Here is a 26,497-nt window from a genome sequence, read left to right as displayed (position 1 = left end):
ATGCTCAGCGCAGACCCCAACACAGAGATCTGTCCCATGATCCTAAGATCATGACCTGAGCCAAAACCAAGAGTTGATTGCTTAACCGATTGAGCCACCCAGGTGTCCCAAAATATTTTATTACTTCAACATTTCAGTCACTTAGGAACCATCATCCCTTTTTTTTGGAAGAGTTGGTAGACTTAGAAACAGTGATACCTGGTTCATGGTCTTTTTTTTTTTTTTTTTTTTTTTTTTAAATTTATTTATGATAGGCACACAGTGAGAGAGAGAGAGGCAGAGACATAGGCAGAGGGAGAAGCAGGCTCAATGCACCGGGAGCCTGACGTGGGATTCGATCCCGAGTCTCCAGGATCGCGCCCTGGGCCAAAGGCAGGCGCCAAACCGCTGCGCCACCCAGGGATCCCCATGGTCTTATGAAGGACAGAATCTGATCATATTCTGTTTTCATCATATACTTTTTAAAAATTAAAAATTTTGAATATTTTGGGTTATGAAATATTTTAACAGTAGAGTATATCTAATATCTATATCTATATATCTATATCTATATCTATATCTATATAGGTATATATATATCTATATAGAGTAATATCTAATGACTTGCTAAATCTTTTTAAAATCTGGTTTTAAAAGCAACACAGCTGAATCTTTTCCATTCTTCATACTTCTTTCCTTTTAGCAGTAGCAACTAGTATTCATTGTCCTGAGATTGGTGTATCATTTTTATTTATGCTTTTATTCTCTTACCAAATCTGTGCATACCCGTAAGTACAAGATTTTGTTTTAACTTTTATACAGTTGCTCTGATAAAAAGGGATGTATATTTTTCCAGCTTGTTTTTCTTTAGCTCACTACTTGCTTGCTCACTTAATAAATAGGCACTGTTTTCAGTCCAGGGGAATTTGATGAGGGATAAGGAACATGAAGCTACCTGCCTACTAATGTTTCACTGAGAAGACATATAATAAGTAAATAACATTGATGGGTTGATCAGGTTAGGATAAATACCATGAAAGAAAAGTAAATAGGATCAGGCAGTAGAGAATGATGATGGGAGTGTGATGGTGATGTATGCTATTTTAGATAAAATGGCCAGGGAAGTCCTTTTTCAAGAAGTGACATTTGAGCAGCTGAATTAATTGAAAGAGTAAGCATGTTAAATAAGATCAGAGAGAATCAGGGGAGGAAAACATCAAGTGCAGAGGCCTTGGGGTAGAAATGACCTGGGAGCACTTGAGAAATGGAAGGAAGTCAAGACTGGTTAAGTGCAAAGTTAGGTAGGAGAATGGTCAAAAATGACTTTGGAGGAAAGACCAAAGACCAGATCATATAGGCCCTATAAAGTGACGTTAAGGAATTTGGATACCGAGTATATTGGGAAGCCACTGAATAACTTTTCAGCAGAGGAATGACATAGTTTGACATACTTTTAAGATTACTTTTATACTAGAATTCTGTACAGTAGAAAAGAATCCATGGAAGCACTTTCTATATTGGAATGGGAAGATCTTGAAGATACACTGTTTATATGTTTGTACCTTTTTCTTTTTAGAATACCTTTTTCTTTTTAGAATACCTTTTTCTTTTAGAATACCACTGTTTGTTTCTTATTTTTAAAGATTTTATTTATTTATTCATGAGAGACACAGAGAGAGGCCAGAGACACAGGCAGAGGGAGAAGCAGGCTCCATGCAGGGAGGCCGATGTGGGACTCGATCCCGGGACTCCAGGATTACACCGTTGGCCGAAGGCAGGGGCTCAACTGCTGAGTCACCCAGGAGCCCCTAGAATACTACTGTTTATGTAAAAAAAAAAAAAAAGCTTTACTATATATTTGTGTTAAATTTCTCTGTAAGGACATGAAAGACAATTGCAAAGATTACCTGTGAGAAGGGGAATTGATTGATAATGGGGAGAAAAATGGGAAAGGAAACTGAGTACTCTATACTTCTTTATATGTCCAGAAAATTTTTAAAAATCGTACAGAAGTGTGTATACATCTTAGGTTTCCCACCAGCTGAATTTTCACAAACTGGGCTCACCCATATAATCACCCATAGGAGAAGCAGAACTTTGCCAGAATGGCAGAAACTCAGGGTTCCTTCTAGTTGATATCCTTCCTTTCAAAGGGAAATCACCATCCTAACCTCTAACATAGCATGCGATAGTTTTGCCTCTGTATCATACCAGCACTTGTAAGTGTTTTACTTACCACAATTTTAGATTTACTATTTTTATTTTGTATTATGCAAGTAATGCATTAGTAGATTCCCTTTGTGAAAAGGTTAAAACAATACAGAAATATATAAAAGAAAGCACAAGGACCCCTTTCTCCTGCCATTTCCCTATTCCATGCCTCTTCCCAAAGGTAACTGCAATGGTTAATTTAGGGTATCCCTTCTAGTCCTTGTTTGTTTACTTGCACAAATAATTTTTCCCTTTTTTTTGATTAATACATAATATGGTTAGTACTTGATGATGATGGTAGTGAGACTAGTAATTAACATTTATTAAACACTGTCTAGTAGTTAACTACAGTCTAGTGTTTGGTCTTCAAGCTTCTCTCCTCATGATGTTTCCTTCCTCAACTTAATCTCCTTGTTATTCATATATTCTCTCTCCCACATATCTGCACTACCCCCCTCTGGCCTCCGTTCAGTTCCAGTGTTACTAAGTAAGGATTAGCCAGACCTGTCTACTTTCTATTTTAGGAAATGGCTGTGTTCATATCTATCCACACATTTTATTGTTTGTTTGTTTGTGTCCCTATGCCTTTGAAATTTCTCCTCTTAGACAGTGGAGGATATTTTGGTTTACTTTGTTACCTTTACTGGCTGGCCCAGATGGCTTTTATCCTATACCCTTGATGTAGCTACAGCTGAGTTCAGCCCTTCTTAAAGTTTGTTTATAACATTTTATAGTTTGTGACCTGTTACTGACAAGCTTTCAGTCTTTCCTTGAATTTCTTTAGTTTAATGTGGCTAATTTTGCCTACCTGGCAGAAATTATCCCATGTAGGATTGAGGAAGTCCGTCCACACAGGAGGAATATTCCTTTACTTCTGTGCACCTTTGCCCCCATGGTTCTAAGTTCTAGCCATGGTTCATAGTAATCTGGATAGACAGCTGGTTGATCAGCATCTAGAACAATGCTTGGCGCTTACTACAGCTCAGTTAAGTATATATTGAATGAATGAATCAATTGGCTCTTAAGATGAGACATAACTTGGTGTGACTTTTTTTTAGCACTGTCATGGCAGTTCACAGTGTATGGCACATAACAAGCAATCAGTTATTTATTTTTTTTGCAATCAGTTATTATTTCTTGAATTTAACTCAGTTTTATTTTATGTTTACCTGGGTTTTAACTGAACACATGCATTCTTCTCTGAGAAGATGGTCTTTGATGCTACAGTTTGCTAGAACTTGTCAAAGGCAGAGCTGCAGCATTATTTGCAATAGGCACAAGAAAGGAAACCTCTTTTGTTACTGGCATCCTTTTCCCAAACATTACTCCTGCTAAATATTTCACTAGCTGCTTATTGTCTATCGTTGGCTGTGTAGTGACCACAGGGAATTGTACCCACTCCTATCAGTGCAGTGCCACTGCATATCATTCCCTCTTATCATCTCCAAGAGTTTCGCAAGGGTGCAGAGGGGTGGTCTGCCTAGAGAAGATCCTTAACTTAACGTGCATAGGCAGTAAGAATTATAAAATTATAAACTCCTTTTCTGGGTTAAACTTTGAATTTATTCTCTTTAAATCTATTCGGCATTCTTAGTTTTAAACATAGATAGTTCCCGTTTTTCTGGCAATTACGTGTGTTACAATTTATTTGAGGATTTGTTACCTCTTATGAAAAAAATAATATAAAATTTGATAAAATTTGCATCTAATAATGGGATTTCAATAGTACTATGGCTCTTGCCCAAACATTACAAGTCTGTGAAACACTTTACAGAGGATAGTGACCTTAGGGAAGAGTTAGATTTTCTGAAGACTTTTGTTGACATTAGAACACACTGTGTTTAAAATTGACATGGCATGTGACATGGGTTTTAGTGAAGAGAAGTACTTCAGAATCAAACCTTAGAAAGGCGTTTGGGGGCTTTATGATCTAAGGAAAGGAAATGAAAGTCTAGAGGTTTATTTGTTTGGATAGTATATAGGATGTAGAGCAATCTGTTTTTGCTTTTGGTTATTGTTTGGCATTGCCTGTGAGATACTTGTTCCTATTATGAAGAAAAGAAGTGAGTGGTCACAGGACTTTAGGGAAAATTTCTCTTTCTAGACTTAGGGTTTTTTTGTTTTATTTTGTAATGTTTTTCTGCTCTTATTTAAAAATAACATACTTTTCATTTAGATTGACTTTGCTCTATGTTAATTACAATCCTTGACGTAAGGGATCTTACCCTTTTCCCTCTTTCTCTTTCAGGACTTGAACCAATGAAAGAATCTTATGGCACTTATGAAGATAAATGTCACTCCTCCCTTTTTAATTGGAACTTCTGCTTAGAACCTGTATGTGACTTTTCATCCGTGAGCTTTTCTTTGAGTGGCCACTGACTTTGAGTTGCAGGAAGGTCTCTGAAGAGTTATATCAAATGACGTCAATGGCCAGCTTGTTTTCCTTTACTAGTCCAGCAGTAAAGCGATTGTTGGGCTGGAAGCAAGGTGATGAAGAGGAGAAATGGGCGGAAAAGGCAGTTGATGCTTTGGTGAAAAAGCTCAAAAAGAAAAAGGGTGCCATGGAAGAACTGGAGAAAGCCTTGAGCAGTCCAGGACAGCCGAGCAAATGTGTCACTATTCCCAGATCTTTAGATGGACGCCTGCAGGTTTCCCACAGAAAAGGCTTACCCCATGTTATATATTGTCGTGTTTGGCGCTGGCCTGATTTGCAGAGTCATCATGAGCTCAAGCCATTGGATATTTGTGAATTTCCTTTTGGATCTAAGCAGAAAGAAGTTTGTATCAACCCATACCACTATAAGAGAGTGGAGAGTCCAGGTAGGTTTTACCTTGAGAAGAATTACAAAAACTTGTCTCCTTCTGATTTACATTTCAGTGGACTTAGTAATTAAAAGGCTGTATTAGCCTTGGGTTTCCTTCAAGATTTTAATCTTGGAAGAAGTAGTGGATTTTGAGTTTAGCTCTTTATATATAAATACAATAGCTCCCAAGTAGTTAGTTCTAATTCATGTTTGATGTAAACAGTCAGTCATGTGTACATGAGTCAGAGTCCATCATACATGTGCTCTGCCTTCCTGTGGATGATGTGTCTGTCTTTTGTCTGAAACCTAAGCTCCATGTGTGTATTACATCCCACTCCTTTTTGTCTACTCAGGAAGTCTGTTCATACAGGTGTCACCCTTCTCCCCAGTATTACATTTTCCCTCTCTATTTGATTATTTCTGTCAGCACATGAGCATGTCATGCTTCTGCCCATCCTAAAACAGAAGTTAAAAAAGAGTTCTAGTTTCGACTCCATTGTTTTTATCTTCACGTTACTTTCCTCCCGTCCTTTTGGACACCTTCCACTTGGTCTCTCTCTCCTAGCATTTGACTTGTCAAGGTCACTGATGACTGCCTCCTTCTAGAGGAGGGGTCATTCTCAGCCCTCATCTTACTTGCCTTCTCAATGTCATTTGAGATACTCGCTCTCCTTCCCTCCTACTCACAACTTTTTCTTTATTGGCTTCTGAAACGCAACACTCTTCTGGTTCTCCTTCTTCACTGGCTGTTTTTGTTTAGCCTCTATTGGCTTATTTTCCTGTTTTCACATTACTCCGTCCCTAGATCTTTTCTACATCCATAGTTTTCCTCTATGGGTGCTCATACTGTCACATGTCCTAAAACTGTAAGCTTGTGCTCACATTTTGAACTCCAGAGTGAACTTCCCCTTTGAGTTTTAGACTTCTGTATTCCCAGATTCAGTTGCCCACATGACATCTCTACTTGAATGTCTCATAAACATGTCAGATTTAATATGTCTAAGTAGGACTTTTGATTCCTCCCCCAGTCCTTTTTTCCTCTAGTTTTCCCTGTTGAAGTAAATGGCACCAGCATTCATGTAATTGCTACCTAGAAGTCATCTTTTATTTCTCTCTTTGAAGTCCTGATTTGAGCTATGAGCAAATGCTGCTTGCTCTGCCTTCAAAATGTATCTTGATGTTCCCTTTTACCATCTCTGACACAACTATTCTAGTATAGACCGTCATCATCTTTCATCTTAAATAGTGCCCTGATTGGTCTCTCTGCCTCTTCTCTTTCCTGCCAACCCATTCTGTTTTCTGCACAGCAGCCAGAGTGGTCTTTAGAGAGTATCAAATCATGGGTGCGCCTGGGTGGCTTAGTTGGTTAAACATCTGATGCTTGGTTTAGGCTCAGGTTATGGTCTTAGGGTTGTGAAATTGAGCCCCCATATCGGGCTCCATGCTTATTAGCAGGGAGTCTGCTTGAGATTCTCTCTGTCCAAAATAAATAAGCCTTTAAAAAAAAAAAAGAACATAGCAAATCACATCTGTGCCTGCTCAAAACATTTGTCACACTTAGATTTCCACAAGACCCTACATAACCTCTCTTCAAACTTCCTCTTTTCCATAGACTTGCCCTACTACTGCATCTAGATTTTTTTTTTCTCTCTCTCAATTCTGCTTACTCTCCTGCCTGATCTTGTCATGGCATATTTTCTCACTCCGTTTAGTCCTTGCTCAAATACCCCCATCTACTTGATGCTAGATATGATGTGTTAGATATTTATTTTATTTATTAATTGGTATAAGCAGAAACTTTGTCTCATTCTGTACTGCATCACCAGTGCCTAGAATAGTAGTATTACCTGGCTCTTAGTATATGGTGCACAGTATATATATTTTTTAATTTTTATTTTATTTTATTTTTTTAAGATTTATTTATTTATTCATGATAGAGAGAGAGGCAGAGACACAGGCAAAGGGAGAAGCACGCTCCCTGCCGGAGCCCGATGTGGGACTCAACCCCGGGACTCCAGGATCGCGCCCTGGGCCAAAGGCAGGCGCCAAACTGCTGAGCCACCCAGGGATCCCCTAAATATATATATACATATATATATTTAAAGATTTTATTTATTCATGAGAGAGAGAGAGAGAGGCAGAGACACAGGCAGAGGGAGAAGCAGGCTCCATGCAGGGAGCCCGACGCGGGACCCGATCCCGGGTCTCCAGGATCAGGCCCCGGGCTGCAGGCGGCGCTAAACTGCTGTGCCACCGGGGCTGCCCCCCTAAATATATTTTTTTAATGAATGAATCGTATAAGTGGAGATACTAATTGGATGCATTAGCTATCTTTTGTTGCATAACAGGTTAACTAAGTGGCTTAATACACATTTATTATCTCACAGTTTCTGTGAGCCAGGAGTCCAGACATGGCTTAACTTGAGTCCTTTGCTAGGCTATATTTAAGATGTTGGTCAGGGCTTAGGTCTCATATAAGGCTCAGCTGAGGAAGGATCTGCTTCCCACCTCATGTGATTATTGATGGGGTTCAGTTCCTTGTGGGCTGTTGGACTCTTCTTGATGGTTGTTGACTAGTGGCTGCTTTTATTTGTGTGACACCTTTTTCATAGGTAGCTCACATTCATGGCGGGCTTACTTCTTTAAAGACGGTAAGAAGAGAGAGGGTCTTGGCAGAAGGGCATTCATTATATTCTTTTACCATGTCATCACATACATCCTATCAACTTTGCCATATTCTGTTGGTTAGTAGCAAATCAGAGATAATAACATAAAGGATGAGGATTATGCAAGGGTAGAATATCAAGAGTTGGGAATCATGGTGGTCACAGAGGATGTCTACCATGCTGGATTTCACATGGAGATAATAAGCCTGGTATGGTAAAAAAAAAAAAAAAAAGCTCTGGAAATAACATTAAGTATGGAAACTAGGTAAGGGAACAGCAGTGATGGTGCTGTTAGGGATAAAAGACCTATGCATGAAATTTTAGTATATCACGGTTAAAAAAAGATTCTGAAAGCTCCCAAAGAGAAAAAAAAACAGGACATATACAAAGGACTGGAAGTGAAGAACATTGGCTTTCTCAAAGCAGTTCTGGATTCTAGAAGACAATGAAGCAGTACCCCTAAAATTCAGAAAAAGTTGTTTATGCTGGAATCTGTCTGCAGACCAAAGACAAGATATTTTCATATATGCAAGGACTAAAAATTTATCTTCCTTTTACCCTTCTTAAGAATTAGCACATTAAAAAAAAAAAGAAAGAAAAATAAATAGCACATTGGGTCAAGGAAATGGGGTCCAACAGGAGAGAAGAGAAAGGAAGTCTAAGGACTTGAGATCCGTAGGAGACTTAAGGAGTACCAGTCTAGATCATAGAAGGATGAAGAGGTCAGAAAATGAGTTAATAGATAATTTGTTTATTTGTGGCATGTGGAAAATAGTATTGATAGAAACTTAACAGATCTTTTAGACTTCTAGAAATATTAGTTGTATGTACTTAAGATTAAGCATATGAAGCAACAAGTCAATAATCAGCCTTATTTAAAGCACTGTTCAAAAAAAATAATCATAGTACATATTTGGCTTAGGAATGAATAATATTTGTACATATAATAAACACCAGCTGTTGATTTAGCCAACATTTTTTATGTAGCTTTATTGAGGGGAATGGGAATGGGAGTGGGGGTAGAATGATATAAGGAAAAAATTACTTCATTTGCCACAATAGCAAATTGGCAAATGATGCCTTGTCAAATTAATAACAACAACATAAGCATATTATTTAGCATTGCGCAAAGTAAATGTTCGAAGAGATGGCTAAGAGTTTAAATTTGTTGTTTCTGGAAGCAGTATGAGAGGAGCCTTAGATTGCTGTATTTGCTCTCTCTTACAGCATGTCTTTTTAAACTGTATTTTGGAGGAAAATATTGTTAAAGTGAATATAAACAATAGAGGAGAGAAGTCAGTGATTTTAGCTCTGCTTCTAAAAAGTAAAGGAATCCTTACTGGATTGAATTCCTCAGTAGTTATTTCACTAAGTCTTTCAGATTGCTAGCCAGCTAAACATAGAAATTCTTGCTGTCTAATGTCCTACTCTCTAATGGCAGCTGTCCCATCATTCTGTAAAGGGAACAGCAGTTAGTAATATACAGTAGAACGAAACAATTGTAATCAAATGTTAACCACATAATTACAACACAGATTCACTACAGAGGAAAGAGGCAAAAACCAGTATGAATACTGACTTTTACAGAGCCTCTCATTACTCAGGTATATCCCTAGTTCTGGGAGGGGAAGTATGACCTAGTTAGCTTAAAAACAGTTTGATTTAGTTGCTGCTGAATGATGTCAAAATGAGATTTTTGGAAGCAAAATTAAATTGACAAATATGGGAAAGTTTTGAAAAAAATGAACTGATACAGTAAGAGTTTAAAGAAATCAGGTTTGTTTGGATTTTATAGGGAAAAGTAGTCCGACATTTCTGTGATGGGTCATTTGGGTCTTCAGAGAACGTGAATAGTTGAATAAGAACCTTTTAAAAAAATATATCTCAAAATATTTAGGCTTTGTTAGATGCATTTCCATTATCATGTTTATAAAACTGATTGTTTTTTAAAGATTTTATTTATTTATTTATTCATGAGAGACACAGGGAGAGAGAGAGGCAGAGACACAGGCAGAGGGAGAAACAGGCTCCATGCAGGGAGCCAGATGTGGGACTCGATCCCTGGTCTCCAGGACCACACCCTGGGCTGAAGGCGGCGCTAAACTGCTAAGCCACCCAGACTGCCCTAAAACTGATTTTGAATGGAAGACTTCTATGTAGGAAATGTTACTACTTTCACTAGGGAAAACTGAACTTGAACAAGAAAACTTGTTCTTCTTTATGAAGAACATAAAATGTGAAATCTCTCAAACTAAAAAGGTGAAATGTTCAAAATTGGAAACACAGAGGCCTTCAGGAATCTTTATAGCTGACCTCAGTATCACACTTTGATCTTAGCTCCTAGGTCAGTGCTCAGTCCAAGCAACTATGCTTTCTTCTCTTCCTCCTAGAGTCTCCCCAGTTTCTTCTCTACTATCCCTACACCTGGTACTCCCTGTTCTTTAATGGTAATCGGATGTTACCTTTTCCACAGCATTTTGTGTGATTCTTGCTAGCTGGAAATGCTCACCTTTGTTGAACTCTCACTACATATGATCGTTTTTAAATATGCCTTCTTTCCTATAGAACAGGAATGGTATCTTTTCTGGATTTTCTCTTTTCCTGAGCTCATTATACAGGCCTAAATCCTTAGCTTTTGGTGTAGTTATTATGTAAATACACATTCAGGGTTCTACAAAGTAGTTCTTCCTAAAAGTAAATTGTTTCAGTGGGTTTGCAGTTTTACTGTATCCTTTCCATCTACCCTTTAATTTGCATGAGATATTTGCTTTTGTCTTTGCTGACGGATGACTTTTGGTTTTTCTCTTTCAGTCTTACCTCCAGTATTAGTGCCTCGTCACAATGAATTCAATCCACAACACAGCCTTTTGGTTCAGTTTAGAAACCTGAGCCACAACGAGCCGCACATGCCACAGAATGCAACGTTTCCAGATTCCTTCCACCAGCCCAACAACACTCCTTTTCCCTTATCTCCAAATAGCCCTTATCCCCCTTCCCCTGCTAGCAGCACATATCCCAATTCCCCAGCAAGTTCTGGACCAGGAAGTCCATTTCAGCTCCCAGGTAAGAATTTATTTTATTGATTAAAAAAAAAAAAAAAAAAGACACCTGAAAATCAGCAGTTGTTCTTATACTGCTGGTCGTTTGGGTGAATTGTTATATGCTAAGAGGTAGCTGTTTTTGACTCTGTGTTCTTTGGTAATTACTTGATTTCTAGAGTTTTGGATTTTATTTTGCCATGTACTGTATGTTTTTTAAAAATGGAAGTAGCTTTATTTTTCCTAGCAATAGAAAAAACAGTCCTAAAATTTTTATACAACCATTAAAAGATCCAAGAATAGCCAAAGCAATCTTGAGAAAGAAGAATCAATCTGGAGGTATCACACTGCCTGATTTCAAACTATATTACAAAGCTATGGTAATTTTTTAAACAAATTTTTAAAAGTTGAAATATAATTAACTTACACTTTTAAAGATAACTATAATTAAAACAGTGTAGTATTAACATTAAAATAGACATATAGATCAATAGAGCAGAAGACAGAGCCCAGAAATAAACCCACACTTAGACGGACAGTTAATTTATGACAAAGGAGGTGAGACTATACAATGGGGAAAGGACAGTCTATCTAATAAATGATGTTGGGAAAATGGACAGCCACATGCAAAAGAATGAAACTGGACCACTGTCTGATACCGTATGCAAAAAAAAAAAAAATTAAAAGTTATTTAAATACTTTAACATGTGACCTAAAACCATAAAGCTCCTAGAAGAAGACCTACGCAGGCAGTTCTTTGACATTGATCTTGGTGCTGAGTTTTTGAATTGATAAGAAAAGCAAAAAATAACAGAAGCAAAAAATAAACAAATGGGACCACATCAAACAAAAAGCTTATGCACAGCAAAGGAAACCATTAATAAATTGAAAGGGCAACCTACTGAATGGAGAAAATATTTGAAAATCCTGTCTGATGAGAGGATAGTATGTGAAATGTATAAGGAAGTCCTTCAACTCAATAGCACAAAAACAAACATTCCAGTTAAGAAATGGGTAGAGGACCTGAATAGCCCTTCTTCCCATGAAGACATACACATGACCAACAGGTACATGAAAATGTGCTCTACATCATTAGTCACCAGGGAAATACAAATCAAAACCACAATGAGTGGTTTACCTGTTAGAGGGGCTATTATCAGAAAGGCAAGAAATAACAAACGTTGGCAAAGATGTGGAGAAAACAGGCACTATTGGTGGGAATGCAGATTGGTACAGCCACTGTGAAAAACAGTATGGAGTTTCCTCAAAAAATTAAAGATAAAAAAAAATTAAAGATAAAAGTGCCACATAATCCAGTAATATCTTGGTACTTAACCTGAAGAAAACAAAAACACCAATTTCAAAACATTTACACCCTTGGGTTTGTTGCAGTATTATTTATAATAGTCATGTGGAAACAACCTAAGGGTTCATCAATGGATAAATGGATAAAGAAATTGTGGTATATTCAGCCATAAAAAAGAATGAGATCTTGTCGTTTGTGACAACATAGCTGGACCTTGAGGGTATTATGCTAAATGAAGTAAGTCAGGGAAAGACAAATACCATATGATTCTTCTATTATATGTGGAATCTTAAAAAGAAAAAAAAAGGGGGGATCCAAGTTCCTAGGTATTGAGAACAGGATGGTAGTTGCCAGAGACAAGGGGTAGGGGAAATGGGTGAGCTGATTTTACGTTTTTTTGATTGAAATAAATTGTATGTTGTTAAAAAAAAAAAAAAAAGAAAATAGAATTTTGGAGAGATGATCCTTTAAGAATAATGAAAAAAGTTTCAGTTTCTCGTTTCATCCTACCTTCTTTCTCTCACTGCTTGGTTTTTCTCCACAGTGTGTGTTACAATCTAACAGACTGTCTATTTATATTCTGCCCTTTTCTCTTCTCCTTGCCTTGACTATAAATTCCATGGAAAGGGGGATTTTAGCCTCTCTTGTTTACTGCTACATCCCCAGTCTCTGTATCAGAGACTGGTGTACAGTAGACCCTCAGTAAATATTTGTTACATGAGTGGATGAACTTCAGAAATACATATATACGTTTATAACTAGCTGTGCAGAGTGACTTGCCACCATGACTGAAGAGGAAAGCCAAATGGTGCTAAAGGTTTCATCGGGAGTCCTATATGCATGAAGGGCAGAGTGTTCTTTTTGTTTTTTTAGAGTGTTCTAGTAGGTTTTCAAAAATCTAAAGACAGAAAGAGGCTCTGTGTTTGATGACTACCATGTGTAGTAGGTAATCTGGAAAACTGGTAGTGTTATTTACATATCATTGGATCATTTATTTGCCCAAACAACTAAATTACATATTATCAGACATTAAAAATAAAAGTTTTACCAAAAAAAAGGTAGTCCTATTTGACTTACATAGTTTCATATAATTTATATAATATGAAATACCATTTGTTGAGTGCCTTTGTCTAACCAGTACTGTGATGAAAGATATTGCATTAAATTTAATCTTCAGAATAACCATGTGAGATAGATAGTGCTCCTATTATACAGGTGGAGAAAGAAATTGATATTCACTTGAAGATTTTAAGTAACTTGCCTAAGGTTTCTGACCTAGGTTTCTCTGACTCTGAAGTCTGCTTTTTTGACTTTACTACTTGTCACATCATTATAGACTTGGGAAAGTTAAAAGGCAACCCAGTTATCTTTGATTAGGTAACTGATGAACTGGTTTGCCTGGAGAAAAAGTTCATAAGCAGATTTTATAAAGTTCCCAAATTTTATTAATGGCATGTCATGTATGGACGCATCATTATGTCACTCTGTCAAGAAGTATTTGAATGTCTGTGGTTGCATGTGGAGTCATGTGTAAGTATACTATTTCTGGTTTCTTTACTGCATCAGTTGATTGCAGTTTTTAGTTTTTATTTTTTCAAGAGGAATTAAGTATCAACTGTTTAACTTGCTGTTAGGTATCTGTACCAAAACTAATTTTCATACTTTGTCCTAGAGTCTGATTAAAGTTGTGTGCCAAAATACATAAACCTTTGGGTGAAAGATTATATTAAGTATTTATAGTACTGAGACAAAGAAATAATACCTGTAGTTTTTGTTTCTTGTTTTTTTGGGTAAGATTTTATTTATTTATTTGAGACAGAAAGCGCGAATGGGACGGGGAGAGGCAGAGGTATAGGGAGAAGCAGGCTCCCCACTGAGCAAGGAGCTTGATCCTGACCTGAGACAAGGGCAGACACTTAACAGAGCCACCCTGGTGCCCCTAGCTATAGCTTTTGCAACTCAAGAGATTTTCTAGTTAACATTCAGATTTCCTAAGAATTAGCTAGTCATTTAGTAGGGCACGACAGCCATTTTAGGATGTTGAAAAGAATTAGATGTCTAGCTGCTGTTCCTGTTGGTACATTTAGTAAGAGTATGGTTTTCAGTATTTTCAGTATTAATTAACAGCATACAGCATGTGATCTTGATAACTTAAAAGTGTCTCTGTAGAGATACCCTCAAATGAGAATAATTTTTGTCCTTTGGATTGGTTTGTAGTTGTTGCAGTTTATCCCACCGTGTAATTCTAATTAACGTAAAGACAACATTCTTGACCTTGAATTCTGTTTCAGTGAATTTTAGCACTGATCTTCCTGGATTGGACTGGAATACGTGTGGACCTTTAGCAAGGTTTTCAGTGGCTAATGGGTGTGCTGTCTTTTCTCTTGACCTAAGATAGCATCCTACATTGTTTTTGTCTCTAATGGTCATTGGCAAACTGTGCTGATAATCTTAGGAAATTTTTTTTTTTTTTTTTTTTTTTTAAATCTTAGGAAATTTTTAATGCTTTTTAAAGCAGGATGAAGATACTAACTATTCTTTTGGGACTTGTTTCGTTTTCTTTTTAGCTGATACTCCTCCTCCTGCCTATATGCCACCAGATGATCAAATGGGTCAAGATAATTCCCAGCCAATGGATACAAGCAATAATATGATTCCTCAGATTATGCCCAGTATATCCAGCAGAGGTAAGAGAAATACTAATCATAATTTGTTGTTACTCTTATCTTGCTTACTTTTAACTCCTTACTACTTTTTAAAAACTTTATTAAAAAAAACTTTATTGTAGTATAATTTACAACCATAACATTTATCCATTACAAGTGTATGATTCAGTAATTTTTAGTAAATGTATAGTTTTGCTCTGTCACCACAATCTAGTTTTAGAACATTGTCATCCTTTTAAAAGCTACCTTGTCTGTATTTGCTCCTGTCCTTGCTCCAGAGACCTTCTAATCTGTTGTCTGTATATAGATTTACCTTTTCTAAACATTGTCATGTAAGTAGAATTGCATAATGTGTAATCTTTTGCATCTCACTTCTTTCACTTAGCATAATGTTTTCAAGGTTCTTTTAGGTTGAAACATGTATCAGTAGTTTTTTCCTTTTTACTGCTGAACAGTTTCCCATTGTGTAGAGAAGTACCACATTTTTATATCCATTCACCAGTCGGTGGACATTTGAATTATTATTATTATTATTATTATTTTTGGCTAGTATGACCAATACTGTTAGGAATATTTGCATATAACTCTTTGTGTGGGCTTTATTTATATTTTTCTTGGATTAATTTCTAAGAATAGAATTTCTGAGTCAATATGAATTTAACTATTTAAGGAAAACCACCAAATTTCTTCAGAGTAGCAGTGCCGTTTTATATTTTTATGAGTAACATATGAGCATTCCAGTTTCTCCATATGCTTTTGATACTTGTTATTGTCTGTCTTTTTGAATGTACCCATTTTAGTGGGTATGAAGGGTCTCATTGTGGTCTTAATTTGCATTTTTGTAATTAGTAATGATGTTGAGCATTTTTATGTACTTATTAGCGCCATTCATGTATCTTTTTTTCATGAAATATTTAAATCTTTTGCCCATTTGTTTAATTGGGCTATTTGTTTTATTGTTGAGCTGTTAAGAGTTCTTTATATATTCTGGATAGAAATCCTTTACTAGATGTATGATTTGCATACAATTTTCGCATTTTGAAGCATAAAGGTTTTTTTTTCTACACCTTTATTTTCTTTTCTGTAAATTAAAATCTTTGAGGAGTACAGTAACATGGCTTCTGTGGCAAATGGCTTTAGCAGGAACTTCACTTTGGAATTTGACACAAACCATGCTACTGTTTCCATTCATGAGCACAAGTTACTTTTTCCCAGATTACTCCGGTTTTGTTCAGTTTGCCTCCAGGAGTCACTGTGTTGTTCTTTGCTTTGTACACAGAAGCACATCTCTTGCCTAGATAGGAGTTCAGTTTCATTTCAAGCATAAATATCTTCAGTTTTAAGAAGAGCTGTGTGCTCCTTCTGGTTCTATAGACCTCACTTAGAGCCAGTAAAAATGGCCTTGGACCACAGCCTCCCAGACGCGTTTGTCGTTTTTGTAGTCCTGTTTCCAGCAGGCCTCCATAGGCTGCAAGATGGCAGAAAGAGCTGAAAGTTTTTAATTTTGGCAGAGTCTAGTTACCAGTTTTTCCTTTCCTTGTTCCTGCTTTTGGTGTTGAATCTGGGAAATCTTTGTCTATCCCAAAATCATGAAAATTTTCTATTTTGTCGTCTTCTAGAAATTCTATAGGCTTAGCTTTTACATTTAGGTCTGTGATTCATTTTGAGTTAAGCGTATTGTATGTTAAAAATGTAAATTCATCTTTGTGCATATAGATACCCATTTGGTCCTGGCACTATTTTGTTGAAAAAAGTATCTACCATTTCTCCATCGAAATGCCTTGGCATGTTTTTCAGAAATCAATTGAACAAATTTAAGAGTTTATTACAGGACTCTTAACTTGTTCATTGATTTGTGGGTGTATACTTCATAGTACTTGAGATACTTACTAAAGCTTCATACTAAGTTTTGAAAACGAGAAGTGTGATTCCTTCAACTTTATTCTTTTTCAGAATTGTTCAGCACTTGAGCATTATTTGTATTTCTGTATCATTTTAGTACCAGTTGTTAATTTCTGCTTCCCCAAATCCCCTCCTTGGATTTTGGTAGAGATCACATTGAATCTCTAAATCACTTGGGGAGGGATCCCTGGGTGGCTTAGCGGTTTAGTGCCTGCCTTTGGCCCAGGGCATGATCCTGGAGCCCCGGGATCAAGTCCCGTGTCGGGCTCCCGGCATGGAGCCTGCTTCTCCCTTTGCCTGTGTTTCTGCCTCTCTCTCTCTCTCTCTATGTCTATCATAAATAAATAAATCTTTAAAAAAAAAAATAAATCACTTGGGGAGGTTTCCCATCATCTTCCAGTCCACAGGTGTGGCATGTCATTCCATTTATTTAGATCTTCCATTTCCTAGTATAAATTTTTTACTTTTGCTTCTCTTTATAGATGTATTCCTAAGTGAATAGAATTTGGTTTCTACTTAACTAAATATATTGAAATACAAGTGATTTTCATATATTAATCTTGTAACCTGCAACCTTACTGAACTTCTTTATTAGTTCTAGTAGGGTTTTTTTTTTGTGTGTGTGTGTATGTATGTGTGTGGGTACCTGAATTCCTTAGGGTTTCCTAAATACAGGAACGTGTCAATAAAAAACAGCATTTAATTGGGACGCCTGGGTAGCTCAGTGGTTAGGCATCTGCCTTCTGCCCAGGACATGATCCTGGGGTTCTGGGATCGGGTCCCGCACCAGGCTCCCTGCATGGAGCCTGCTTCTCCCTCTGCCTGTGTCTCTGCCTCTCTCTCTCTCTGTGCCTCTCATGAATAAATAAATAAAATCTTTTTTTTTTTTTAAACAGCTTTAAAAAAATTTTTTTTTTTTTTTTGCTATCCAATCTGGATGCCTTTAATATTTTTCTCTCTCTCTCATTATTAGAGGGCATATACAAAAAGCCTGTAGCTCTCATCATCCTTGATGGTAAAAGACTGAATTACTTTCCCCCCTACAATGGGGAACAAGAGAGCCTGGTCTCACTACTTCTGTTCACCATTTTTCTAGAGCGCTAGCCATAAACTATTAGTTCTCTTCTATTCCTAGTTTGTTAAGAATTTTTACCATGAATGGATGTTGGCTTTTGTCAGAAGCTTTTTCTGTATCTGTTGAGGTGATCAGGTGAGTTATTTTCCCTTTTTTCTAGTTAATGTGTGCTACATGAACTTACTTTCTGATGTGAAAGCAGGCTTTTTATTCCTGGGATAATTCCCAAATGGTCATGGTATATAAACCTTTTTAATATATTTCTTTCTTTCTTTCTTCTTTTTTTTTTTTTAATGTATAGGGATAGTTCTTTTCTTTATTTATTCATGAGAGACGCAGAGAGAGAAGCAGGCTCCATGCAGGGAGCCTGACTTGGGACTCCATCCCAGGTCTCCAGGATCAGGCCCTGGGCTGAAGGTGGCGCTAAACAGCTGAGCTACCCAGGCTGCCCTTTAATATATTTCTAGATTAGATTTACTGATATTTTGCTGAATATTTTTGCTTGTATATTCATGAGGGAGGGATAGTGGTAGTTTTATTGTGATGTCTTTATTTAGCATTGGTATCGGGGTAATAATGACCTCATGGAGTAAGTTGGGAAGTGTTCTCTCCTATTTTTGGAAGAGCTTATTTGTATTATTTCTTCTTTAAATATTTGATAAAATTTACCAATGAAGTCATTGGGGCTTAGACTTTTCTTTGTGGGGAAATTTTTAATTACTGATTCAGTTTCCTTAATTGGATCAGTCTGTTCAGAGTCTCTTTTCTTCTTGAGTCAGTTTTGGTAGTGTGTGTCTTACTAGGAATTTGTCCATTTTGTTTAAATTGTCTAACTTGTTGGCATAAAGTTTTTCATAGTATATTTTATAATATTTCTGTAGAGGTTAGTAATAATATTTTCATTCCTGGTTTTGGTAATATGTGTCTTATTCTTTTTTGCTTGGTTGGTTTAGCTAAAGGATTGTTAGTTTTGTTGATCTTTTGAAAGAACTAGCTTTTCTATTTTTCATTGATTTCCAAATCCATTCTCTAGTTTTTTCTTTATTCTGCTTATTCTATGTTTAGTTTGCTTTTTTAATAGTTTCTTAAGGTGAAATCTTAGATTATTAGTTTCAGTTGCTTCTTCTTTAAGACCATTCCTTTAATTGCCTCGTAATTTTGGTATGTTTTGTTCTCATACATATTTAGTTGAAAATACTTTTAAATTTACCTTGTAATTTCTTACTATGACCCTTGGATTATTAAGTAACATAGTAATCAATTTCCACATTTTTTGGCATTTCCCCAGTTTTTTCTGTTGATTCCTAGTCTAATTCCACTATGAGATTGCAAAGCATACTTTGTAGGATTCCAATTCTTTTAAAAATTATTTATTGAGAATTGTTTTATGCATATATTTGTACAGCTTGTGATCTAGAAATGGCTTTTAGATTATTAAAGAAGAAGAATCTGTGACAAAAATAACACATGGCTTGCAAAACTTAAAATATTTGCATCCATGGGCAGCCCAGGTGGCTCAGCGGTTTAGTGCCGCCTTCAGCCCAGGATGTGATCCTGGAGACCTGGGATTGAGTCCCGCGTGGGGCTCCCTGCGTGGAGCCTGCCTTTCTCTCTGCCCTTGTGTCTCCCTCTTTTTCTCTCTCTGTGTTTCTCATGAATAAATAAATAAATAATCTTTAAAAATAAAAATAAAATAAAATAATTGCATCCACTGGGTCATGGTATTTAATCCTTTTTATATGTTCCTGGGTTTGGTGGGCAGGAAAAGTTTCTAACCCCTGGCAGAGCATTGGTCTGTTTTAGAGACTAGTCCATGTGCACTTGGAAAAAAAATGTGTATTTTGGTACTGTAAGGTATCATAAGTTCTCTGGATTTTAGTTAGATCAGGTTAGTTGATAGTGTTGTCCAAGTCTATATAGTTGCTTATTTTCTTTCTAATTGTTCTGTCAGTTGTTGAGGGTATGAGATTGCAAGTTGGGGCATCCCCAGCTGTTACTACTAGATCATTTATTTCTACTTTCATTCATGTTGGTTTTCGCTTTGTATACTTTGGGGCTCTGTTGGTAAAGTGAACAACTTAGTATCATTAAGTACATCCACAGTGTCATGCAGTCATCACCACTGTCTATTTCTAGAACTTTTCATTATCTCAGACAGAGCTCTACACATTAAACAGTAACTCTCCCTCCCCTTAGCCCCTTGATAACCATTATTCTACTTTCCGTCTCTAAGAATTTGCCTTATCTAAGTGGAATTATATCATATTTGTTCTTTTGTGACTAGCTTTTTACTTAGCTTAGTATTTTTAAGGTTTATCCATGTTACAGCATGTGTCAGAATTTCATTTCTTTCCAAGACTGTATGTGTTCTCCTGTAGGCATATATCACATTTTGTTAATCCATTTATCAGTTGATGGACATTTGGGTTGTTTCTAACTTTTGGTAGAATAGTGAATAATGCCACCATGAATATTGTTGTACAGGTATTTTTTGGGCTCTCAGCTTTTTAATTCATTTGGTATCCTATGCCTATGAGTAGAACTGTTGGATTTTATGGTCATTCTGTTTAACTTTTTGAGGAACTGCCAAACTCTTTTCCATAGCAGCTATACTGTTTACACATTTCCCCTGAGCAGTGTCTTAGTGTTCTGATTTCTTTACATTCTTGCCAACAGTTAATTTCTGTTTGTTTGTTTGTTTGTTTTATTTTTTTTTTATTTTTATTTTTTTATTTATTTATTTATGATAGTCACAGAGAGAGAGAGAGAGGCAGAGACACAGGCTGAGGAAGAAGCAGGCTCCATGCACCGGGAGCCTGATGTGGGATTCGATCCTGGGTCTCCAGGATCGCGCCCTGGGCCAAAGGCAGGCGCCAAACCGTTGCGCCACCCAGGGATCCCTGTTTGTTTGTTTTAATATAATAGCCATCCTATTTATTATATGTTAAGTGGAATCTCATTATTGTTCTAAAGTCACTTTGTTTTGAGACTTTAAAGCTCCTTAGTTTATAACAAGTTTAGAAGTAATGGTACTGCCATTTTATGGGTTTCTTAAAAGAATGATGTTTTTGCGTGCTTTGTATGAGTTTGTGATGATATTGAAGGAGTGTATGTCATGCTGTGCTTTCCCAAGGGCCCCACATTTCTAAGAACAGTTAAATTTCAGGCCTCCCTGGTAGTCTTGTTAATGTGTGAATACTGTCTTTGCTTTTTCAAGGTCTAGAATTTATCTAGGACTTTTGTCATACTGATTTTCTTGTAGCTCATAGAATCGACCTTCAAATGATTCAGGATATTACTTTCTGGATGTGAATTCCTGTACCTCTCCTTACTTGCTTTTGCAGCCTCAGGTAGTTTCTTAAATGTCTCTGCTCTGTTTCCCTCTTTGTACATTAAGCAGAATATTTACATAGGAATTACTGGTTATTGATTGGATTAGACACTATGTGTAATGGCCATAGGATACTGCATCAGGTGATAACCAGTAAATGGTATTCTCATTCTGAAACTATGAACTGGATTTACCTCCCCTGTCATCTTCCTTTCCTTCTTTGTCCTGGCTGTCCAGAGATTGGAGTGCAGCTTTGTGGAGTTTTATGTTAGATACTCCTTGCACTATCATTTGTTGCAGCGACTTGGCACTCAAGTCTTCTTGCCCTCATTGGTCTTTTTTCACCAATGTTTCCCCTCGTTTCAATCCTATTTTCTGTTTTTTTTTTTTTTTTTCTGTTTTCTTTGACAGAAGTGACCAAAAGGACATCAGAGTTAAACTGTAGCGCCCTAAATTGCCATTTGACAGTATGTCCTTAGCTTTGAGCAGCAGCAGAGTTCTTCTTTCTCTTCTTTTCTCTGAGCCTTTTTAGTTTTGCTTAGCACTTTTTTCCTATAAGCTTCTGCTCATTCTTGGCTCTAGCTTTTCTGACACTATTATTGCCTCAACTCATTTGTATGTGTCTTTGATTGTGGGCCCCTCCCTGTTCCATCTTTTATATAAACTTTTTAGAATTCCAAGCCCTTAGTACTTCTCTTTCTGGGTCCACATTGGTTTATTTTTTTCTGTTCCTCCTTATCTGAATTCTTTGCAATTGAATAATCAGAACTGAGTCTTAAAAGTTAACCGATTCCCTTGTACTGCCCACCTAGGCCACATAGCCACTCTTGAGGGTTTTTTTGGACATTTTTTAATCTCTGCCTTTTTTTTGAAAGGAAATTTGAGAGTTGATGACTTTCCTTCCTGGTTTCAGCCCCAAGATACTCTACCAGCCCTGGGTGAAAAGTTTTTATGTGTCCTTCCATCTATTACATCCATTATGAATTGTTGACTTTCACAGTAATAAAAGTCTGGCTGGTAATTTATTTTGTGTATAATCTTTCCCCATAGGCGCATCTGGCGTTTAACATTAGAATGTATACTAACTTTTACCGAAAGTTCATGCTCACTTAGTTGTGTTTTTTTCCTTTTCCTTTTGTTCCTTTTTTAAACAGACTTCATTTTTTATATGAGTTTTAGATTCACAGCAAACAAGAGAGGAAAGTACAGAGTTCCCACACATTCCCTGCCTCCGCATATACACAGCCTTGCCAGCTACCAAAACCCTTCACTGGAGTGGTACATATATTATATATATTATAGTCATACCTATCTTGACACAGTATTATCACCCCAACTTGATGGTTTACATTAGGGTTCATTTTCGGTCTTGTACATTCTGTGGATTGTGACAAATGAATAATGCATGTATGTACCATTATAGTACTGGTAGCACACAGAGGTAGACCTGCGGTATACCGAATAATCTCACTGCCCTCGAAATCCTCTGTGCACTACCTGTTCACCCCTTGCTTCTTCTAATCTGCAGCCACTGATAATTTTTACTGTCTCCATAGTTTTGCCTTTTCCAGAATGTTATCTAGTTAGAATTATACAGTATTTAGCCTTGTCAGATTGGTTTCTTTCACTTAGTAACCTGCCTTTAAGTTCCCTTATCCCTTTTCCTGCCTTGATAGCTCATTTCTTTGTAGGGCTGAATAATATTCCGTCATCTGGATGCACCACAGTTTATTTATCCACTCACTTACAGAAGGACATCTTGGTTCCTTTCAAGTTTTGGCAGTCATGGATAAAGCTGCTGTAAACATCTGTGTGTAGGTTTTTGTGTGGACATAAGTTTCTCACTCCTTTGGGTAAATACTGAGGTGCATGTTTGTGGATTATATGGTATAAATATATTTAGTTTTTTTTATAAGATTTTATTAATTTATTCATGAGAAACAGAGGCAGAGACATAGGCAGAGGGAGAAGCAGGCTCCCTGTGGGGAGCCCAATGTGGGACTCAATCTCCAGGACCCCAGGATCATGACCTGAGCCAAAGGCAGATGCTCAACCACTGAGCCACCCAGGTACCCCAAGTATGTTTAGTTTTGTAAGAAAGTGCCAAACTGTCTTCCAAAGTGGCTGTACCATTTTACTTTCCCACTAGCAATGAACAAGAATTCCTATTGCTTCACATCCTCACCAGCTTTTGATGATGTCACTCTTACGGATTTTGGGCATTCTTACATGTGTATAGTGGTATTTTATTGCTATTTTAACTTGCATTTACTGATGACACATGATGTGGAGCATGGTTTTATATGCTTGTTATGTGTATATCTTCTTCGATAAGGTGGCTTGTTATGTCTTTGACCCATTTTTTAAGTTGGGTTACTTATTTTTTTTGTTGAATTTTAAGAATTCTTTGTATATTTTGGATACTAGTCCTTTCCCAGATATGTCTTTTGTGTATATAAATATTTTCTCCCAGTCTGTAGCTTATCTTCTCATTCTGTTGATAGTGTCTTCTGCAGAGCGGAGGTCTTTAATATTTAGTAAAGTCTGGCTTCTCAGTTCTTTCATGGTTCATGCCTTGGTATTGTATCTAAAAACTCATTACCATATTCATGGATCACCTAGATTTTGTGCTATTATCTTCTAGAACTCTTACAGTTTCGTGTTTTACATTTAGGTCTGTGATTCACTTTGAGGTAGTTTTTGCGAAGGGTGTCACGTTTGTTGATTAATTTTTTTGCATGTGAATGTCAGTTCTTGTAGAATTGGTTGAGAAGACTATCTTTTCTCCTTTATTGCCTTTGTGCCTTCATCAGAAATCAGTTACCTGTATTTATATGGGTCTTTTCTGGGCTCTCTCTTCTGTACCTTTGATCTGTATATGTATTCTTTTTGCCTGTACCATGCTACCTTGATAACTGTAGCTTTATGGTAAGTTGAATATTGTCATTCTTCTGATTTTATTCTTCTTCAGTATTATGTTGGCTATTCTGAATCTTTTGCTGACCCAAAGAAACTTTAAGGATTCCTTTGTTGATATCCACAAGATGATTTTGCTAGGAATTTGATTAGGATTGCATTGATAACTATATTGATACATGTTGGGAAGAAATGACTTCCTGGCAGAATTGAGGCTTCCTTTCCATGAACATGGACTATCTCTCCATTTATTTAGTTCCTCTTGAATGTCTCTCTTTAGGGCTGTATATCTTTGTATAGACCTTATACCTATTTTGTTTGATTTTTACCTAAGTATTTCTTCTTCAGAATGCTAATATAAGTGGCTAATATAATATAAAATTTTTAATTTTAAATTCCACGTGTTCATTGCTGGTGTATAGCAAAGTGATTGATTTTTGCATGTAACCTTGCATCTTTCAACTTTACTGTAACTAGTTCCAGGAATTTCTTTAATAAATTTTTTCAGGCTTTCTGTATAGACAGTCATGTCATTTATGAACAAAGATGGGTTTATTTCTTCCTTTCCAACATGTGTACCTTTTACTTCCCTTTCTGTTGCTGCATTAGCTAGGACTTCCAGTACAGTATTAAAAAAGAGTGGTGAGAACATCCTTACCTAATTACTGGCCTTGGCAGAAAATCTTCTAGTTCCTCACCATTAAGTATGAAGTTAGGTATTAGTTCCCTGTAAATGTTCTTTATCAAATTCTAGAATTATCCTCTATTCCTAGCTTGCTGAGAGTCTCACTTGCTTTTTAGTTCATATTTTTGTTTAGAATAATTTTACAAATACTGGTATAGTTAAATCTTTCAGGTTGCTTATAGAGGTTTGTCATACACATTTAAACCTTGAATAGATTGTGCTAGGAAAACAACTTAAAATGTAAAACACACCCGTTGAAGATCTTTGGTACATAGCCAAAGCAGTTCTTTCTTTTTTTTTTTTTTTAATATATTTTTAAAGATTTTATTATTTATTTATTTATTCATGAGATACACAGAGAGAGCGAGAGAGAGGCAGAGACACAGGCAAAGGGAGAAGCAGGCTCCATGCAGGGAGCCCGATGTGGGATTCGATCCCGGGACTCCAGGATCAGGCCCTGGGCTGAAGGCGGTGCTAAACTGCTAGAGCCACCCGGGCTGCCCAACCAAAGCAGTTCTAAGAGGGAAGTTTATAGTGGTATCGGCCTACCTCAAGAAACAAGAAAAATCTGAAGTAAACAATCTAATCTTACACCTAAAGGATCTAGTAAAAGAACAAACAAAGCTCAAAGCTAGTAGGAAGAAGGAAATAATAAAGATCAGAGTGAAAATAAATGAAATAGAGACTTAAAAAACAATAGAAAAGATCAATGGAACCAAGAGTTGTTTCTTTGAAAAGATAAGCAAAATTGTCAAACCCTTAGACTCCTCAAGAAAAAAAGAGAAAAGGTCCAAATAAAATCAGAAATGAGAGAGGTAACAGCTGAAACCACAGAAATACAAAGGAATATAAGAGACTACTATGAAAAATACTGTCCAACAAATTGGACAACTTAGAAGAAATGGATAAATTCCTAGAAACTTACCATTTTCCAAAACGGAATCAGGAGGAATTAGAAAATCTGAACAAATTGATTACTAGTAATAAAATTTTTATTTAAAAACTCCCAACAAACAAAAGCTCAGATGGGCTTCAGAGGTAAATTCTATCAAACATTTAAAGTAAGGTAATACCTATGTTTTCTCTAACTATTACAAAAATAGAAGAGGAAAGAGAGTTTCTAGATTAATTCTACAAGGCCAGCCTTTCCCTTATACCAAAACCAGATAAAGACATTAGCAAAAAAAAAAAACAAAAAAAAAAAAAACAAAAAAAAAAACTATGGGCCAGTATTGCTGATGAACTTATAGATGCACAAATCCTCAACAAAATGTCAACAAACCAAATTCAACAGTACATTAAAAGGATCATTTACCACAATCAAGTGGAATTTATTCCCCGAGTGCAGTGGTGGTTCAGGATCTGTAAATCAACCATTGTGACATATTACATTACTAACATGAAGGATAAAAACCATATAATCATCTCAATAGATACAGAAAAGCATTTGATAAAAATCATTATCTGTTTATGATAAAAATGCTCAACAAAGTGGATTTAAAGGAAACAATATAGGAAAGGCCACATATGACAAACCCACAACTAACATCATACTCAGTGGTGAAAAGCTGAAACTATTCCTTTAAGATCAGGAACAAGATAAAGATGTCCACTCTTGCCACTTGTATTCAACATAGTACTGGAGGTCCTAGCTGCAGCAATCAGACAAGAAACAGAAAGAAAAGGCACACAAATTGGAAAGGAAGAAGTAAAACTATCATTATTTGCAGATTACATGGTATATATATAACATAGAAAATCCTGAAGACTCAACAACAACAAAAAACTGTTAGAACTAAGAAATGAAATCAGTAAAATTGCAGGATCAACTTTAGAGTAATTGAACAGGAAAGAGAGCCCAGAAATAAGCTAACACTTACATGATCAGTTAAGCTGTGACAAAAGAGGAAAGAATATA

The 26,497-nt window shown here is 36.5% G+C and overlaps 1 protein-coding gene and 1 pseudogene across 3 annotated transcripts in view; one reads left to right on the top strand and one right to left on the bottom strand.

The window, feature by feature from the left end:
* The window catches only part of SMAD5 (SMAD family member 5), a 55,572-nt gene that overhangs the window by 18,248 nt on the left and 10,827 nt on the right, over nt 1-26,497 (top strand). For all 3 annotated transcript variants that reach the window (XM_041761918.1, XM_041761920.1, XM_041761919.1), the window contains 3 exons: nt 4,439-5,010; nt 10,472-10,723; nt 14,572-14,691. In XM_041761918.1, the coding sequence (XP_041617852.1) occupies nt 4,608-5,010; nt 10,472-10,723; nt 14,572-14,691 (775 nt within the window). In that variant the 5' untranslated portion in view covers nt 4,439-4,607. The remainder of the gene's footprint in view (nt 1-4,438; nt 5,011-10,471; nt 10,724-14,571; nt 14,692-26,497) is intronic.
* On the bottom strand, nt 15,740-23,201 carry LOC121494547 (annotated as a pseudogene).

The sequence above is a fragment of the Vulpes lagopus genome, chromosome 7 (assembly GCF_018345385.1).
Source record: "Vulpes lagopus strain Blue_001 chromosome 7, ASM1834538v1, whole genome shotgun sequence".
Taxonomy (NCBI): domain Eukaryota; kingdom Metazoa; phylum Chordata; class Mammalia; order Carnivora; family Canidae; genus Vulpes; species Vulpes lagopus.
This window is presented reverse-complemented; position numbering and strand designations above follow the sequence as displayed.